The sequence below is a fragment of the Rhodotorula graminis genome, assembly GCF_001329695.1.
Source record: "Rhodotorula graminis WP1 unplaced genomic scaffold RHOBAscaffold_4, whole genome shotgun sequence".
NCBI classification, from domain to species: domain Eukaryota; kingdom Fungi; phylum Basidiomycota; class Microbotryomycetes; order Sporidiobolales; family Sporidiobolaceae; genus Rhodotorula; species Rhodotorula graminis.
This window is the reverse complement of record NW_017264931.1, coordinates 1,088,597-1,105,856: the sequence shown is the minus strand read 5'-3', so window position 1 is coordinate 1,105,856 and position 17,260 is coordinate 1,088,597. Positions and strand designations below refer to the sequence as shown.

The 17,260-nt window shown below is 69.1% G+C and overlaps 6 protein-coding genes across 6 annotated transcripts; 4 read left to right on the top strand and 2 right to left on the bottom strand.

The window, feature by feature from the left end:
- Nucleotides 1-2,813: 2,813 nt before the first annotated feature.
- Nucleotides 2,814-5,844, top strand: RHOBADRAFT_52510 (uncharacterized protein; the record flags this gene model as incomplete). The annotated part of the gene is made up of 10 exons (XM_018416375.1): nt 2,814-3,764; nt 3,846-3,947; nt 4,024-4,131; nt 4,204-4,288; nt 4,354-4,503; nt 4,574-5,077; nt 5,161-5,266; nt 5,354-5,429; nt 5,499-5,553; nt 5,632-5,844. The coding sequence occupies 10 exons, from the start codon at nt 2,814-2,816 to the stop codon at nt 5,706-5,708; spliced, it is 2,214 nt and encodes a 737-aa protein (XP_018272563.1). The 3' UTR covers nt 5,709-5,844.
- Nucleotides 5,845-6,086: 242 nt separating this feature from the next.
- On the top strand, nt 6,087-9,077 carry RHOBADRAFT_52509 (uncharacterized protein; the record flags this gene model as incomplete). The annotated part of the gene is made up of 9 exons (XM_018416374.1): nt 6,087-6,370; nt 6,429-6,585; nt 6,667-7,227; nt 7,287-7,852; nt 7,926-8,189; nt 8,275-8,379; nt 8,462-8,690; nt 8,763-8,847; nt 8,966-9,077. The coding sequence occupies 9 exons, from the start codon at nt 6,087-6,089 to the stop codon at nt 8,986-8,988; spliced, it is 2,274 nt and encodes a 757-aa protein (XP_018272562.1). The 3' UTR covers nt 8,989-9,077.
- Nucleotides 9,078-9,230: 153 nt separating this feature from the next.
- Nucleotides 9,231-10,455, bottom strand: RHOBADRAFT_35158 (uncharacterized protein; the record flags this gene model as incomplete). The annotated part of the gene is made up of 3 exons (XM_018413256.1): nt 9,231-9,557; nt 9,707-10,150; nt 10,237-10,455. 3 exons carry the CDS (start codon nt 10,453-10,455, stop codon nt 9,321-9,323), a joined length of 900 nt encoding a protein of 299 aa, XP_018272561.1. The 3' UTR covers nt 9,231-9,320.
- Nucleotides 10,456-10,551: 96 nt separating this feature from the next.
- On the top strand, nt 10,552-11,423 carry RHOBADRAFT_25581 (uncharacterized protein). Its single transcript, XM_018412697.1, has 4 exons — nt 10,552-10,653; nt 10,725-11,095; nt 11,161-11,236; nt 11,318-11,423. Exons 1-4 carry the CDS (start codon nt 10,564-10,566, stop codon nt 11,345-11,347), a joined length of 567 nt encoding a protein of 188 aa, XP_018272560.1. The 5' UTR covers nt 10,552-10,563; the 3' UTR covers nt 11,348-11,423.
- Nucleotides 11,424-11,455: 32 nt separating this feature from the next.
- On the bottom strand, nt 11,456-13,031 carry RHOBADRAFT_52506 (uncharacterized protein; the record flags this gene model as incomplete). The annotated part of the gene is made up of 6 exons (XM_018416373.1): nt 11,456-11,619; nt 11,752-11,821; nt 11,967-12,224; nt 12,313-12,752; nt 12,815-12,898; nt 13,008-13,031. 6 exons carry the CDS (start codon nt 13,029-13,031, stop codon nt 11,527-11,529), a joined length of 969 nt encoding a protein of 322 aa, XP_018272559.1. The 3' UTR covers nt 11,456-11,526.
- A 582-nt stretch (nt 13,032-13,613) lies between these two features.
- RHOBADRAFT_42850 (uncharacterized protein) lies at nt 13,614-15,718 on the top strand (the record flags this gene model as incomplete). The annotated part of the gene is made up of 10 exons (XM_018414121.1): nt 13,614-13,722; nt 13,794-14,018; nt 14,096-14,691; nt 14,757-14,819; nt 14,883-14,987; nt 15,050-15,127; nt 15,189-15,323; nt 15,378-15,383; nt 15,458-15,478; nt 15,557-15,718. 10 exons carry the CDS (start codon nt 13,614-13,616, stop codon nt 15,716-15,718), a joined length of 1,500 nt encoding a protein of 499 aa, XP_018272558.1.
- Nucleotides 15,719-17,260: the final 1,542 nt, after the last annotated feature.

The following is a 17,260-nucleotide window of genomic DNA, read 5'->3' as shown; positions in this document are numbered from 1 at the left end:
AGGTGCGGCGGCGTCGATTTGGGAAGGCCGGAAGGTCGAGCTCGGGGGAGGATGGTATGGGTAGGACGAGGGCGCATTGTCGGACGTCTGCTGAGGCGCATACGGGGCGAGCGAGGCGGGACGGGCGTTGTACGGCGGGAACGAGCCGGCGCTGCTCGACAATGCGGGCGGGGCCGAGGGCGGGTCGTACATGGCGGTGGAGGCGTCCGAGTACGGCGGCCGACGGAAAGTGCCGTACGACGACGCCGACGAGGAGGGAGGCGACGAGCCGTACGAGGCGCCGGGAGGCTCGGCGGTTGAGTACGAGACGGGGTGAGGAGGCGTCGGGGCAGCGTACGCCTCGCGAGGACGGGCGAGGGGCGCGTCGTAGCCGCCGTCGGACGATGACGGGCTCGTCGGCGCACCGTACGAGCTGGACGAGCCCGCGACCGGGTACGACGAGGCAGAGCTCGGCGCGGCGCCGCTGCTCGCCGGCGGACGCGACGAGTAGCTCGCCGCCGAGTAGGCCGGCTGTCCGGGTGAGGGCCTCGCCGACGCCGTCTGGTAGCCCTGAGGGGCCGAGGCATAGCCCGGTGCCGCCGCCTGGTACGCCGGCGCCGTCGACTCGACCGGGCTCGCCTCCTCGTCCGAGAGGTTCGACGCCGCCGTCGACGCCGCCCTCGAGCTGCCCTCGCCTCGCTCGCCGACAGGTGCCGACGACCGTCCCGCCGACGCGCTCTGCTGCGCGTACAAGGCCGGTGTTGGCGGCGCGACAGGCGGCAGGCCGCGGTCGACGAACGAGCCGGGCAGGAAAGCCCGCGTCGGCTGCGGCGCCTGCGAGGCCGAGCTCGGCGCGTACGGGCTCGCCGCAGGAGGCGCGTAGTAGGGCTGAGACGGCGGTGCGGCAAACTGCGGCGGCGGTGAGGCGAGTTGGGAAGGCGCGCGCGAGAAGGCCGGCGGCGCGCTCTCGCCGCGAGCGATGCCGAACGCGCCCGGCAGGGATCTCGGCGCCGCGTTGAGCGGAGGCGATGACGGATAGCCGGGCGCAGAAGGAGGCGAGGTTGCCGGGGAGAAGGTCGAGGGAGGAGGAAGGGGAGGAGAGTAGGCCACGTAGGTGGGCGGTGCTGGGCGCGAGTACGGCTGCGGCGACGCGCCCTGGTCGCGCCTGGGCTCGAACGCCTCGGCGCCGCTCGACTGGCTGCCCGAGTACGAGGTCGGGCGCCGGGGCGGCGCGTAGGCTCGCGTCAAGCTCGACGGCTGCGCCGGTGCGGCAGGATAAGGGGTCGGCGAGTAGGCGTAGGTAGGGGTCGGGATGAAGGCCGGAGCAGGACGGGCGAGTGTCGACGAGGTGTAGGGCGCTGCACGCGATGAGACGTCAGTTGTGCCCTCTACGAGTGAGGGAAAGAGGGGGCGCACCGGCGGTGTAGGCGAACGAGGACGGTGCGCTTGGAGGAGGGAGCTCGGGCGACGATGCGGTACTCGTGGGAGGCCGCCGGATGAAGTTGAGGTCGGCGGCCATCTCGGCGGCGGTCGACAAAGGCCGACGAGCAGGTGCAGGCTGGAACGGCTGCGGCTGAGGCGGGTACTGCGGCCCGTAGGTCGGCGATACGGGAGCGGGGTACGGGGCTGGAGGTGCCGCAGTCGACGAGATGGGCGCATACGTCGGCGCAGGAGGAGGGCGAGCAGGTGCGGCCGAGGAGGGCGAGGGCGACCGGCTGTCGACGGGGTCGAAGCTCGTAGAGGAAGGAAGAGGACGACTCGGGGTGTCGAAGGACGTGTCGGAACGACTTGCAGCTGTGCGTGCGGGAAGAGCGTGAGCGGCGGCGCCTCGCAGAGACGAGGGAGGAGGACGCACCGCCGGTGTCGTCCGAGTTCTCTGCGCCCGAGTCGACGGCGGCTTGAGGCTCAGCCGCCTGCTGCGGCTCGAAGTGCGAGTTGTTGACGCTCGTGGGCTGGAAGCGCGAGTCTGTGGGCGGCAAGAGGGTCAGTACGGGCGCCGGCAAGATCGAGGGAGGATGAGCCGAGACGCACCGTCTGTCCCTCCCTTGGGCTCCTCATCGGCCCTGCTGCGCTCTCCTTGCTCCTCGCTCCCTTCTTTCCTCCTCCTCCTGTCCTCCCACTCCTGCCACAGGTGCCCGAACCAGCCTGGCCCGCCCTCGTGCGGCGGCTCGTCCTCGGCTCCCGGCTCGCGGTGCCGGTGGTGGTGGTGGTGCGGCGCGTGCGAAACGCGGCGGTAGACGGTAGCAGGTGGCGCGCTGCCGCGTCGTCTCGAAGTGCGGGACGAGGGCGAGGGCGGCGGCATCGGCGCTGAGAGTGGGAGGGACGGGGAGTGAGCAGGGTCCGGGCGGCGTGAGGTGGAGAGAGAGTGGGCGCACCTGGCTGTTCAGCGCGGCTCCTTGAACAAGCTGAGCGAGTTCCCAAGCAGCTTGACGAGCAGCGAAGCGGCAGCCAGAGATGCGGCTTGAGCAGACCGAGAGACGGACGAGACGGCGCCGGCGTCCGCGGACCGTCCGAAGAGACAGTTTCGCCTTTTCTGCGCGTGCTCTGCTGTCCTTGAGACTGCAGGTCTGCGGCTTCGAGAGCTGTAGCGGAGGCGGGACCGCGCGAGAGATGAAGTCGACGGCCGACCGAGGTCAGAGGTGGGGAGGGACCAGGCGGGTCTGTCGCGGCCGTCAAGCGAGCGTACGGCTGCCGCTGAGCAGTCTGAGCGGGCCAGAACGCGTCCCAGAGCGAGAGGGCGAGAGATGTTTGCCGTGGTTCGGTCGCGTCTCTCGCCGCTCCTCCTCGTCCTCTCCCCACTCACGCCCGGCCGCTCCCACCTCCCGACCAGAGCCATGCCCCTGCCAGACGTGCACCCAGACGGCGACCCTTTCGCACAGCGCGACGCCGAGCAAGCCAGCACCTCGTGGCTCGGCCGCATGGAGCAGCGCGCCCTTCTCGACCAGTCGGCCCCAGCCTCGTCCAACGCCACCCCGTCCTCGCCCTCGCACGCCAAGCCTACCTCCGGTTCGTTCGCCCCGCCGCGCCCTGCCACCGCCGTCAAGCGCGAGACGAGCCCCGGTCGCGCACCCGCGGCCAAGCCCCGCCAGAGCCTCACGACCGACGCGCGCGGGCACGAGGTCCTCGTCGTCGACTCGGACGACGACGACGATGAAGATGACGGCGACCACGACGGCGAGGAGGAGGACGGATCCGAGGGCGACAGTGGGGACGGGTCGGGGACCGAGGGAGAGGGAGAGGGCGAGGGGTCCGACACGCCCCAAGTCGCAGGCGTCGACGACGAGGACGAGGAGGAGGACGACGACGAAGATGACGACTCGGACGACGACTCGAGCTCGAACGCGAGCGGCCCTGCCGGTCGTGCCGGCGACGACGTCGAGATGGTCGACGGCGCGCCCTCGACGTCCAAGACGGTCAAGAAGGTCGTGCGCCCGTCTACCGGCGGTACCGGCGACGCCGAGATGCAGGACGCCGACGCCGACAAGGAGGGCGACGCCGACGAGCAGCCCAAGAAGAAGCGCCGCCGCCGCCGCGCGCACTCGCCGACCCCGCCCCCGCTCGAGCACAAGGAGCGCACGACGATCCGCCTCGACATTGCGCTCCCGCCGCGCAAGGGCGCCGTCGTCCCCGAGTTCAACGTGCGCGCCATCTGCAAGGACAAGGGCCTCATCCCCGAGGATGAGCCGCCCAAGGTGGACGAGGACAGCGAGCCCGAGGGCCAGGACAAGGAAGGCGCCGCCGAGGGCACGCCTGCGACCGAGGGAGGCGAGAACGGTGCTCCGCCGGTGCGTCCCGTCGCCCTCGCGCTCGTCGAGCCTCTCGCGACCGCGGCACTGACAACGCTTTGCGTCCTCCCCCTCTCGCAGAAGAAGAAGCGCAAGCGCGGGCCCAACGTCGTGCTCGGTCGATTCGGCGGCTACGACACGCAGGACCCGTTCGTCGACGACGCCGAGATCGGCCTGTACGAGGTGCGTCGCTCTCTCCTCTCCCTCGATCGCGCCCCTCGCCCGGTCCCTCCTGACCGCCCCCACCTTCCTGCGACAGCCTCGCTCGTTTGCTCGCCCGCTCCGCGACGGCTACTTCATCCAGTCCGGCCCAGTCGAGGTCCTGGGCCGGCGTGGGCGCGTCAAGGGGTCCAAGAACAAGCCCAAGGTGCGCTCGCACCTTCTCTCATGTCACCCCCCTCTCGTTCTCGCACTCACGTCGACGCCCTCGCGCCCGCAGCTCGACGAGAACGGCAACCCGATCCCGGGCGCGTCGTCGAGGCGCAAGTCGAACAAGATCGTCATGGGCCCGGACGGCAAGCCCAGTGCGTCCTCGCCTCGCCTCCTCTTCTCCCTCCAGCAGGGCTCTGACCTTTTCGCGATCTCGCAGTACACGTTCCCGACACGGACAAGTCGACCGAGGGTGGCCTGCCGCCCAACGCTGGGTCGCCGTTCCCGCCCAAGAAGGTGCGCGAGAAGGGCGTCTTCTCGAAGGAGCTCGAGGACGACTTTGCCATGCTCAGGCGCGAGGTCGCAAGCAGTGCGTTCCTCTCTCCTTCTCTCTTTCTCGTGCCTTGACGCGTTCGAGCACTCACGACTTGCGCCCGCAGCCGTGTGGGAGCAGAAGAACAAGTTCCCGCCCGACCTCAAGGAGACGCTCATCGGCGTCGCGTTCCACGCCCTGCGCCTCGACGAGTACGACGACGACTTTTTCGCCGTCATGCCCGACATCTTTGGCTACAACCTGTTCACGATGAAGAAGCTCATCAAGCGCGAGGTCTACTCGGGCCGGATCGCCGACCTCACCAAGCAGCAGGACGACCTGTGCGCGCTCGTCACCAAGCAGATCGACGAGCACTACCCGGTCCAGCACGCCGAGTACCTCGCCAAGCTCGAGTCGTGGGACAAGAAGCAGGCCGAGGGCGGTGGCGGCGGCATCGGCGGCCTGCCCGGCGGCGGAGCGCAGGCGGCGAGGAGGACGCCCGAGCCGGTCGCGAGGGCACCCGGGTTCGGCAACTCGCCTGCGATCGCGACACCGGCGCTCGGGGCGCTCGATGGAGCGGCCGCCGACTCGCCGGCGCCGGACAAGGGCGGCGACGACGAGGACAAGGACTGTGCGTCGACCTCTCTCGCCTCGTCGGACCTTCCTGCGCTCGCGCAGGACCGCTACTGACGAGAGTCCTTGCTGTCGACGCAGCGGGCGAGCCCAAGTGGCGCTTCCGGTTCAACGACGTCATCCGCGACGCGCTGTTCAAGGTCGGCGAGATCGAGGACAAGAAGTCCGAGTTGACGGTCGAGAAGCAGTGCGTCCCGCTTTCTCTCTCTCTCCTGCGCCTCTCGAAGCCTCGAGCTTCTCTCGGACGCGACCTGACGAACGTCTCGCCCCGCAGGAGCCTCGAGAAGTCCAAGGACAAGGCCGAGAAGCCGTACTCGGGCAAGAACGCGCGCAAGCTCCTCTACCAGCGTGTGCGTCCTCTGTTCCCTATCTCTCTCTCTCGTCACCTGTCTCTCATACTGACTCGGATTGTCGCGCAGATCGTCAAGCTGTGGCCCGACAACGACGTCTCGACGAACCAGATCTCGCGCGAGAGTGCGTCCTCGCCTTTCCCTCCCCTCTCTCTCTCGTGCGCCTCACTAACTCGTCCTGCCCCTCCTCCGCCCCTCGCAGTCAGCAACTACAAGCTCAAGCTCAAGAAGGCGGGCCTGCTGCCGGCCGAGCCGTCCACCGCGCCGCCTGCCGCCTGAGCGGAACCGCGAGGAGGACCGGGAGGGAGCGCACGCGGCGGCGGGTGGGAGGACGGGAGGGTCTGCTTGTTGTGTCGGTACTCGCTTGAGGACGCGCTGGATGCGCTGCTTGTTCTGCAACTGCTCGATCTACCTCGTCGTCGAGGGAAGAAGCGGCGGAGAGGACCGAGCCCGTCGCCCTCGTCGCGCACGCTCTCGCAGAGCACGAGGCTGCTCTCGATACCCTCTGTGAGCAGTCGAGAGCTGCGCAGAACGAGAAGAGAGCTTGACGTTGGACGTGCTCGGCGTTGTCGCCCGCCGACCTCTCGGCTCGCGCTCCTCCACATCGCTGTCGTCGACACAGCAGCTCCGCCGAGCGCGCAGCGTGCTCCCGCCAGCATGGAGTCACCTTCCTCGGACGGCCTCGTGGTTGTTGAGCCGTCCCGCACCAAGTCGCACGCTTCGACGCGTCCTCCGCCCGCCGACCCACGCGCCCGCTCGACCAGCGCTGCAGCCACGGGCGCGCGCAGGCTCGCGCAGCAGCCGTCCAACATCATCGAGCTGGGCGACAGCAGCGACGACGAGCTGCCGGTCGTCGTGGCAGCGAGGTCGGCGAGGTTGGGCGATGAGGACGACGACGAGGTGGTCATCGTGGGAGGGACCGCCATGGACCTTGCAGCACGGTGCGTCAGCTCTCCCTTTACCTCTCGCAGGCGCGCACACTGACCCGCGAGCTCGCAGGACCATGCGCCCGTTCCCCGACCCCTCGTCCGAGGACTCGCTCCCCGCCGTCAGCACTCTTTGGGGCGGCGCCGGCCTGTCTAGTGCGCGGTCGGCCGGCCAGACGGCCGGGCGTAGCGCGAGCTTGCTCGTCGGGACCGGAACGTCGGCGGCGCAGGTGCGTCCCTCCTCCTCCTCCTCCTCCTGGAGGCTCTTTTCCCGCAACCGAGCGCAGTTGCTGACCCTCTGCCTTGTGCAGACCCTCCCTCTCGCCCGCTCCCACACCCTCGCCGTCATTCCCGACCTCTCCTCGTCGCACCTCGCCCCGACATCCTCGCCGCACGGCCTCCCTCCTCCTCCTGCACACCGCGCCGCAGCGCACGCCTTTCCCTCGTCCTCGCCCGCCTACCACGCGCTCTCGCCCGCCCCGACCGCCAAGGGCAAGGGCCGAAGCCGCGCCGGCGGGCCGGGCAGCTCGAGCCTGTTCCGGCCCGACCTCAACGACGACCTCGACCTCGTCGACATCCGGTCCACGACGGCGGCGACGGCGAGGACCGACCCGCAGTGGCGCCCGCCGATCGAGGAGGACCTGTGGGCCGACATTCTGACGAGCCCGGGCCCCAAGGGCAAGGTCAAGGGCAAGGGGCGGGCCAAGGACAGGGCCGGGGTCGACGAGGGCGGCAGGGAGAAGAAGGGCAAGGGCAAGGGGCGCGCGCTCGACGGCGAGGTGGACGCGGCGGCGGGGCGCAAGAGGTCGGCGAGCGCGGCTGCGGCAGACGGTGGGCGGGAGGACGCGCTGGGACCCGGGCCGCAGAAGAAGGTGCGTCCTCCTCTCGTTCGCCGGCCGACGTTCCCAACCCTGACCTTTCGCTCGCACAGGTCGCTCGGCCGACGACGTCCACCAACTCTACCTCGACCGCACCCGCACCCGCTCGAGCCGCATCCGCCTCGTCGACGGCCGGCCTGAGCAAAACGGCGCTCAAGAAGCTCGAGACGGCCGACCGGGTCCGGCTGCGCGAGGCCAACACGCTCCGCGCCGGCGACAAGAAGGCGTCGACGGCCGAGCTCACCATGCATGTCTCGGGCCGGGCCTTCCTCCTCGGCGACGAGGGCGGCGACGACGTCGACGAGCCGGCCGCGGCCGGCGCGGGCGCGAGCCGCAAACGGCCGCGCAAGAAGGCCGGCGCGGTCAAGGGCTCGCCGTGGCTCGACATCGTGCGCGACGTGCGCGAGCGCCTCGCGGCGTACGCGTGCGACGTCGAGGAGCCTGGACGAGCGGCGGCGGCGAGAGAGGAGGAGGACGTGCTGGGCGACCTCGAGGTCGAGGGGGCGGTGCGGTGGACGCGCGTGTGCGACCGCATGTGGAGCGACGAGCGGCGCATGTTTGTCCCGCTGCGGGACGGCGAGCACATCGTCGTCGAGGAGGACTCGCGGCTCGTCTTCCTGTGCGTCCTCGCCTTTCTCGCTCTCATTTCCCCTCTCTCGGCGGCACTCTGACACGCGCTCGATCGTCCCCAGCTCGGCCCTCGACTTCTCGACGCACGTCGCCAACTCGACCCTGTCGGCGCACCTGTCGACGATCCAGGCGCGCCTCGCAGCGCACGTCAACCTGTTCGTGCTCGTGTTTGGCCTCGGGTCGCTCTTTCGCGACATGGAGCGCGCGCGGCAGGAGGCGTACCGCAACTCGGTGCGTGGCGGGGCGGGCGACGAGCGGGCGGTCAGGCCGGCGGGGATTGGCGAGCGGCAGCCGGGCAAGGACGAGCTCGAGCTCGCGCTCATGAGGTGCGTCGAGAGCTCGCTCGCTGTCGGTTCTGCGTCCCTCGTTCCGGGCGCGAGACTGACTGCTGCTAGGTCCAACTTCGCACAGGGTCCAGATCGAGTCGCGGTGCATGATCGTCAGCGTCGACAAGGTGTCAGAGGCGGTCGACTGGCTCGAGCAGCTCACGTTCGACGTCGGGCAGAAACCTTACCAGTGCGCCCTCGTTCTCTCTCTCTCTCTCTCTCTCTCTCAGCCTCACCGTCCTGACTTGACTCTTCTCGCCTGCTCCTGGCAGGCGCCTCAAGCACTCGCACGTCGCGCTCCTCGGCACCTCGGAGGACAAGGTGCAGAGCGGCAAGGACCTGCAGGACACGTACATCAAGCTGCTCGCGAGCGTGCCCAAGGTGACCGAGCCCGTCGCAAAGGGCATCGTCGCCGAGTACCCGACCCTGCGCGAGCTGTACGAGGCGTGGCAGGCGTGCGAGGGCGAGAGGGACAGGAGGGAGATGCTCGTTGGGATTGGGGTCCGTCGCCTCCTCCCTCCCTTCCTTTCTCAGGGCGCACATTGACGCTGCCTCTCTCGCGCGCCTGAGCAGAAGGGCCGCAACCTCGACGGGACGGCGACGCACCGCGCCATCGGCAAGGACCTGTCGGCGACCGTGTACCGCATCATGACGAGCCGTGCGTCTCTCGCTCTCTCTCTTTCCCTCTCTCTCGTCCCACGTCGTCCCGCCGAGCGCCGAGCGACAATTGACGAGCCCACCTCCCTCGCCTGTCCCCTCTCGCGTCGCGCCCGCAGGCGACCCCGACATGTTCATCTAGCGCGCGCTCGGCCCTCTCCCTTCCTCTCTCTCTCTCTCCTCCTCCTCGGCCGCCACTCCTCGCCGTGCAGTACGACGCCGTGTGCTGTCTCAAGCTGTCTCTGTGCCCTGCCTCGTCTCGCGAGAGAGCGAGAGCGAATCGAGAGAGCGAGAGAGCCAGCGCGCGAGCGAGGGAGAGCGTGCAACATGCTCTCGCGGCGCACGGCAGAAAGACGGGCTCTGCGAACGACAGGACGAGCGAGAGAGAGAGTGACATCCTGCTGCTGTTACACGCACGCGCGCGCGTGCGCTCGCGCCACCTTCCTCGCCCGACGCCCACCCGCTCGCGCTCGCTCATGCACTCGGCTGCGGCGCCGCCTCGCCCTGCTGCCCCTGGACCTCCACCCTCAGCTCCGCGCCCTCCCCCTGCTCCCGCTCCCGCTGCTCCCGCACCCGCAGCGCCTCGAGGGCCAAGTAGCCCCTCTTGTCCGGGTTCGAGTAGTACAAGAGGTGGCGGCGGGCGACGGGGTCGGCCTTGCCTGGGAGCGGGCGGCCCTTGAGGAAGAAGGACTCGGGGCGGATGAGGGCGCGCTGTGTGTGGGCGAGGGGCGAGGGGCGAGGGGAGGGGCAGGGAGGGAGGGAGGGAGGGGAGGGCAAGGAGGGAGGTTAAAGGAGGGGAAGGTGGAAAGGGAGAGTCAGGTGCGGACGTTCCAGGAGGAGAGGAGAGAGGCGCGACTTACGAGCGTCAAGCGGTTCTCGTACCGGGCGACGAGGGTACCGCCGAGCTTCTCGACGGCCTTGATGGCCCTGTCGCTCGCCTTGGACACGACGATCTCGACGCCCTCGGCCGTAAAGTGCTGGGCGCCGTCGGCGAGGAGCTTTACGCCGTCGTGCACGCCGTGGACGCACCGGGTCTGGTACAGCTCGCGCATGGTGATGGGCCTCGAGGGGTCGATCAGGCCGCGGTCGATCCAGTGCTGCAGGCGCTCGAGGTTGAGCGGCACGAGGTTGTCGGCGTTGGGGTTGGTGAAGCCGCGCTTTGGGAAGGCGCGCGTGAGCGGGGTCTGGCCGCCCTCGAAGCCGGCTTTGAGCTTGCTGTTGCCGCTGCGCGCGCCTTGGCCCTTGTGGCCCCGACCCGAGGTGCCACCGCGACCGGAGCCGATGCCGCGACCGATGCGCTTGCGCTGCGAGGGAGGGGCGGGTTAGCGAGGCGGGGAGGGAGATGAGGAGGGAGGAAGGGGGAGGACAAGGAGGGAGAGGGGAGACGCACGTTGGACTTTGAGCCCGGGTGAGGAGCGAGGTTGCCGAGGTGGGTGGCGTGGGACGCGTACGAGCGCGTGGCGGTGGTGGTGCTGGTTGAGGGCGACGAGGACCACGAGCGAGAAGTTGCGGCGGCGAGGACGAGCGAGGGGACGGGGCGCGACGACGACGACGCAGCGTGGGTCGGTGCTGCGAGGGACAGTCGCTGGAAGGAGCGTGCGAGCGACATGGCTGCGGGTGAGGCTCTGTGGGAGAGGAGCGTCGCCCGGGAGGAGGAGAGGCGAGATGAGAGCGACTCTCGTCTCGCTCGACCTTGGCCCGCACCGACACTGCCACCATGGGAGCTCAGGGATCAAAGCCAGACCACGAGGCAACCCCCGACAACGCCGACCAGTCCTTCTTTGCCGCCCGCACCCAACCCGTCAACGTGCGCCCACCTCCTCTCCCTCCCCGACTCACCAACTGACCCCACCCTGCACCCCACGCACGCCCGACCAGTTCTCCGAGTCGCTCATCAACCACCTCCAGTCCCAGTCGACCACCCCGTCCTCGGCCGTGCCCGCCTCGCGCCAGCAGGCCCTCGACTCGCACATCCAGCAGCGCCTCGCCCACGAGCTCGAACGCCTCCGCGCCGACGAGCAGCACGTGCGCGACCAGATCGAACGCGCTCTCGAAAAGGAGAACCTCGACCGCGAGCAGCGCGGCACTGGTGACGGCGACGACGCAAAGGCGCTCCCCCACTCGGCGTCGCTCCTGCACGACCTCGGCGAGCTCGAGAAGCGCGCTCAGGCTGTCCGCAAAGAGCGCGCACAGACCGACGAGTGGCGCCAAGTCGACGTCGGCAAGGACGACCTCGCAAAGTGCTTCCGGTCCGTCCCTCCCTCCCTCTCTCTCCCACCATCACCGACTGACCCCCTCTCGCCTCGCACCGCAGGGACAACAAGGACACGCCCCTCGAGTGCCGCGACAAGGTCGAGGCCTTCAAGCGCGCCGTCGCCGGCGTCGAGTCGGTGCGTCCCTCCACCCTTCCCCTCCCTCCCTCCTCGCGCCCGAGCCTGACTGACCCCTCGCTCTCTCTGCGCCGCCGACAGTCCTTCTTCCAGACCATGAAGTCGTCCTAGATCATCCCTCCCCCGCGTAGACCCACTTCCCTTGCTCTCGCGCCTGCAATCCCAAGCTGTGCCTGTACCCCTCTCTCTCTCTCTCTCTCTCTCTCGTGCGCCCAAAGAGAGATCCACAAACACGGCCTCGTTACACTACCTGCGCGCTCTCGCGAACCCCGAAAGAGAGAGAGAGACGCTTACTCGAGCTGGGCAAAGGCATCGGTCGCCTCGACGAGCGCGCGCTCGATCCCGGCCTCGCCCGCCGAGTGCCCGGCGTCGCCGACCATGGTCTGCGGGTGTGCGTGCGAGAGCGAGTGTCAGTGAGTCAGTCGGGCTGTCGAGAGGGAGGGAGAGAGGGAGAGGAGAGGGAGGGAGCGAGAGGAAAAGAGAGAGGGAGAAGGAAAAGAGAGCGAGCGACGCACAAACTCGGCCTCGGGCCACGCACGGTGCAGGTCCCACGCCGTCTTGGCCGGGCACACGACGTCGTACCGGCTGCATCGTGCGTCGTCGGGCGTGCGCGCGCGAGGGGGGGGGGAGGCGTCAGGACGGTCGCGCTCTCGGGGTGCGTGCGGCCTCGAGACCGGGACACAGGCAGAGGGGGGTGGGAGAGAGGGAGAAGGAGGGAGCGGGGACGCACCCCTGCACAATCCTCGCTGGAATGTGGCGAATCCGGTCAATCTGCGCCTTCTCGAGCAGCCACCCGTCCCTCTCGAAGAAGCCCTTGTTGACAAAGTAGTGCGCCTCGATGCGCGCAAACGCGTCGGCGAACGCGGCGTCGTCGGCGCGCGACAGGTACTCCTCGTCGACCGCGAGGCGCGACGTGGCCATCTCCCACCGGGACCAGGCGCGGCCGGCTTGGGCCCGGACGGCGGCGTCGGGAGAGGTGAGGCGCTTGCTGTTTGCGAGGGTTGGTCCCGTGAGCGGGATCTCGATTGGATAACGAGAGAGTACGAGAGAGAAGGAGGGAGAGAGCGAGGACTCACTAGTACGCCTGGACCATGTCGCCGCGCTCGTCCTCCGGGATCGGCGCGACGTACTCCTCCCAAAAGTCCGGGAACAGGAACGACGTGCCAGGGCCCTGGTAGAAAAAGTCGAGCTCGTCGCGGCGCAGGGTAAAGATGCCGCGCAGCGTGAGCGACTTGACGCGGTCCGGGTGCGTCTGGGCGTACGCGAGCGAGAGCGTGCTCCCCCAGCTGCCGCCAAACACGTGCCACTTGTCGACCTTGACGTGCTCGCGCACCTTTTCAAAGTCGGCGACGAGGGCCCACGTGTCGTTGTCCTCGAGCTCGGCGGGCGGGAGCGAGTCGCCCGAGCCGCGCTGGTCGACGAGGATGATCTGGTACACGTCCGGGTTGAAGCGCCGGGCGTCCTTGGCGTCGCAGCCGCCACCGGGACCACCGTGCACGAAGAGGACGGGCTTGCCCTGTAGGTGCGAGGCGAGTCAGCTCGAGGTCGTGCGCGGTGAGGGGGAGGGCTGGGACGCACGCCTTCTTTGCCATACTGCTTGACGCTGATCTTGTGGCTGATCTGGTTCGAATTCGAGACTGGCAGTAGCTCCGTCTTGAAGGGCTGCGAGGCGTGCAAGGCGGGTCAGCGGCGAGCGAGGTGGGTGAGCGAGGCGAGTCGAGGTGGGGGAAGAGGGGAGGAGGAGGAGCGAGGGGAGGGACGGCGGACGCACCTTGATTGGCGGGTACAGCGACATCGTGCGGCGTTGAAGCAGGCTTGAGCTGGTCTGTAGGGAACGGCGGAGCTGTGAGAGCATGAGAGACGTGCTCGTCGTCGTCGTCTTCGCACCGCATGGTCGGCAACAACGGCTCACGACTTGCCCCATCTGCGGGCGCATACGGCAGATCATGGAGCTCCCAGGGCATGCAAGAGTACAGCGGTCAGCTTTCCTGGTCCGTCCCTGCCTCCCTCTTCCTCCCCTCCTCTCCGCCCTCGACTCGCACTGATGAGCCGTTCCTGCTCGCAACAGCGCCGCCCGCCGCTCGTGGACAGCTCCAGGCTCTGCAACGGTGCTATTTGTTGGCTCTGCGACCCTTGCGCGCCCGCTGCGAGGGCCAATTCGACGACCTGCTCTGCTTGCTCGCGCTTCGCCTCCTCGGACTCGCCTCGCTTGGCGATCGGTCCGCGGGCACCTCGCTGTCCGCGCTATCTTGCTCCTGTCCGTCGCGATGGTCCCCGCGCGAGCCCCGTTCCGTGCGGCTCCGCGGTGAATCCGAGCTCGGCGTTCCTCCGCTGGCGGCTCTCCCTCTCTTCCTCTCGTCAGCTACGCTTGCGCGCCATGTCGGTCACTGCGTTGGATGCTCTCGGTGTCGGCCTCATGGCGGCCGTCGTCGCCCGCAAAAGCGCGCACCTGCACGAGTCCACGCTTCCTCCCTTTGCCTTCGACGGTCCGTCCCCTCTCGTCCTCTCTCGTCTGCTCTTTCCCGAGAATCCAAACTGACCCGAACTCCCTGAATAGGCATGCTCGGCCTCGTCGCGCGCTACCTCGACCTCGTCAAGCATCACAACAAGGCGCTCCAAACCCACTCGGTGCACCTTTTGACCGACTCGCTCCTGTATGGCGACGCCGTTCCCGTCGAGATCCGCTTCGAGGCCGGCGACGAGTACCACCAGACACGCAAGGTCGGCCTGCAACTTCTCGACGACCTCACCGGCGGCAGCGAGGAGGTGGATCAGGAGGCCCGTGCGTCCCTCGTTCTCGTTCTCTCGACCTCTCGACGGCGTCCGCAGTCACCGGTACTGATGCTCGCACTTCCGCAGTCTCGGAGAAGGTCTACCGGTACCGCCACATCCTCGAGGAGGAGAAGCGCGTCCCCACGGACCGCGACAAGACGTTCGCGATCCAGCTCATCCCGACGACCGCCCTGCACCGCTTCGCATACAAGTACACGTTCGCCAACGTGAGCGTCCAGAGCGCGCGCAACCTCCCGCCGCACGACCTGCACCTGTCGAAGTTTCTCGAGGGCGAGTTGCGAAACCTCGACCTGCCGTCCCTCGACGTCCTTGTGCTCGACCCGACCTCGATCGCCTTCTGGGCGCTCGAGCACGTCGCGTCGAGCCGCAACGCGCCGTTCCACCTCCTGTTCCTCCTGCGCATCGTGCGCGCCCTCGAGACCGAGTTCGCCGACTGCGGCCTTTCCGAGGAATGGCTCGCGCCGGCGGCGTGGTACAGCTGCCTCGCGACGCTCTCGCCCGAGCAGGTGGGCGTCCTCCAGAAGGGCGTCAGGGCCGTCCGCAGGACCAAGGTCATCGAGGCGGTCGCTAGCTGGGAGGCGACCATGAGAGGTCGCCAGCTCGAGCCGTTCATGGTGCAGCGCTACAGAGCTGCGCTCGACCACTACGCCTCGATCGTCATCGTGCGTCCACCTCTCCCTCATCATCTCGAAGCGGGCGAGTTTCCTGACATCGACGGCCGTCGCAGACTACGACCGCCTTTGCCAAGTTTCTCGGCGAGGGCAAGATCGACCTCGAAAAGGCCCACCTCGTGCGTCCCCTCCTCGAATTTTGCGCCGTGCGCACGCCTGACCGCTGCTCTCCCGTCGAGCAGTACCCTTTCCTGCCGTCGACGTCCCGTCGTCCTTCTACGCCGTCGGCCGCGACGATGCGCAACGTCGAGGCGTACCACAAGCGCCGGCACGCCCACCACGTTTCGGTGCCCTGCCCCTCGTCGAGCCGCCTCAGCGACTGACCTACTGACTCATTTCCCTCGCACAGACCGTCATCGAAGAGCCCGACTCGGCCCGTGGCAGCGTGCACGGCCCCCACCCCGGCAACCGGCTCTCGATCGGGCCTGTGCGCCCTCAGGCCTCGCCTCGCACTCCGAGCAGGACCTGACACTCGCTCTCTTCCGCAGACCGACACCGAGCGCAAGTTGTCGACCGCCGAGTCTGACGCGTACGAGCCGCCGAGCGCTCTCGGGCCGAGCAGCATCGACCTGCCGTCGTGGTCGGAACCGAGCTCGCCGGCCGACTCCCGCCGTCCCTCTGCTGTGCGTCGAGAGCAGGGCTCGCCGTACGAGCCTGGGTCCCGTCGTGACTCGCAGGCCTCGGTCCGTCCTCCTCTCTCTTCTCGCCTTCCTTTCGAGCTTGTCACTGACTCTTCCTCGCTCTCGTGCTCGCTCAGGGGTACACTCACGAGCCCGGCGTGCGTCTCTCTCTCTCTCTATGTCTCTCTCTTCCCCTCCCCTCGTCCAGCCCGCACTGACACTCTCGCCCTCGGCAGCCGCCGATCAACTTCTTCGACCCGAGCCGCACGAGCAACTTGTGGCCGACGAACGAGGAGCTCTCGTCGATCTCGTCGCCGTCGTCGCCCGAGGTCTCGCCGAACCGGGTCCGCAAGAAGAGGTCGGCGCGCAACTTCTTCCGGCGGGGCTCAGAAGCATAAGGGTGGAACGATGCGGGTTTGACACACAGAAGGACGATGGTGCTGCAAGTAATACGATGGTCGAGTCTCGCGATGAGCGCCCAGAACGAGAGGACAAGCTCGAGGAGAGAGGGAAAGCGGCGACCTTCTCAACTTGCTCGCTCTCCAAAGATCGCTTTCCTCACACTCTGCGGCTCTCGAGAGACGCTGCCGGTCCGAGAGCGCTCAGCACACGGCGCGAAATTGTCCTTCTCCTCGTCTATAACGCGTACCACAGCGCGACGCCGAGCCAGCACACGACGGCCGGCCACGCCACCTCGCCCGTCTCGCTCACCGCCTCTGCGAGCGCCTGCCCGCCCCGTCCCGCCCACCCTTGCCCGCCCGACAGCCGCACGAACGGCGCCGCCGCCTTGCGCCACGCGGCGCGCAGGACGCGGTACACGGGCCTGAGCGCAGCGCGCAGCGGCGTGTTGCTCGCGAGGCGCTCGACGACGAGGGCCGGTACGCGAGCGAGGCGCGCCGAGAGCGAGTTGGCCGAGGCGCTGTGTCGGTGAGAGGACGGCGACGAGAGCGAGACGCTGCCCTGGGGCGAGGACGAGCCGCCCTCCCACAGCCAGACGCGGCTCACGCGCCGCACGTGCCCTCCCGGGCTCCTCCTCGCCGCCCCTCGCTCGTGCGCGAGCGGCAGCCCCGCACCTCCCGCTCCTCGCACAGCCGCCGCATGCTCCTCCTCCTCCTCGAGCAAGTCGAGCTCGTCCTCGTCGCTCGCTCCACCGCCGCCCGCCGCGCCGCCGCCGAGCCCAAACCCAACCGCGTCGAGGTGCGCCGTCCCGCCGAGCAAGCCCGGGAACTGGGCCTCGACGTCCTCGGCATCGGCGTCCTCCTCAGCCGCCGCGCCCGCACCCGCGCGCCGGGACCGGCCCGCCCCGACGCCGAGGAGCGTCGCGCTGAGCGAGCGCTTGTGGCGGTGCCCGGCGCCCGCTCCTCCTGCGCCGCCACCACCGCCGCCGACGCGCGGCGTGCTGCCGTTGGCGCGCGCGACGGCCGACCGGCGCGCGTGCCGCCGGCGCGAGCAGGCCGAGCGGGTGACGAGGGCGAGTTTCGGGACGAGGAAGAAGAGGAGGACCGAGAGGGCGAGCGGGAGGTACACGTGGAGGTAGGTCGCGATGGCGTCGGGCAGGAGGCAGTTGTTCTGCGTGTAGGTGAACGACATGGGCGCGTCGTCCTCGTCGTCGTCGGCGTCGGCGGCGGCGGCGGCGGTGGACGAGGCGGACGAGGTGCCGGCCGGCGGGAGCGGGCCGTACAGCGACAGGAGGTGGTAGCCCGGCCTGCGGACGCCCATGGCCATGCTGAACGCCTTGACGGTCGTCTCGGTGACGGGCGTCACGCCGTCGAGCGGGCTCGAGACGCCCTCGTGCCGCACGACGCAATAGTCGTGGTCGTCGCCCGAGTAGACGAGCGAGGGCCGCACCGTGCGCAGCAGGTACTGCGACGCGCGCGAGTCGACCTCGTTCTGGTAGTTGCGCCCGGCGCCCTGGTGGATTGGCCGCGAGTGCTCGCGCG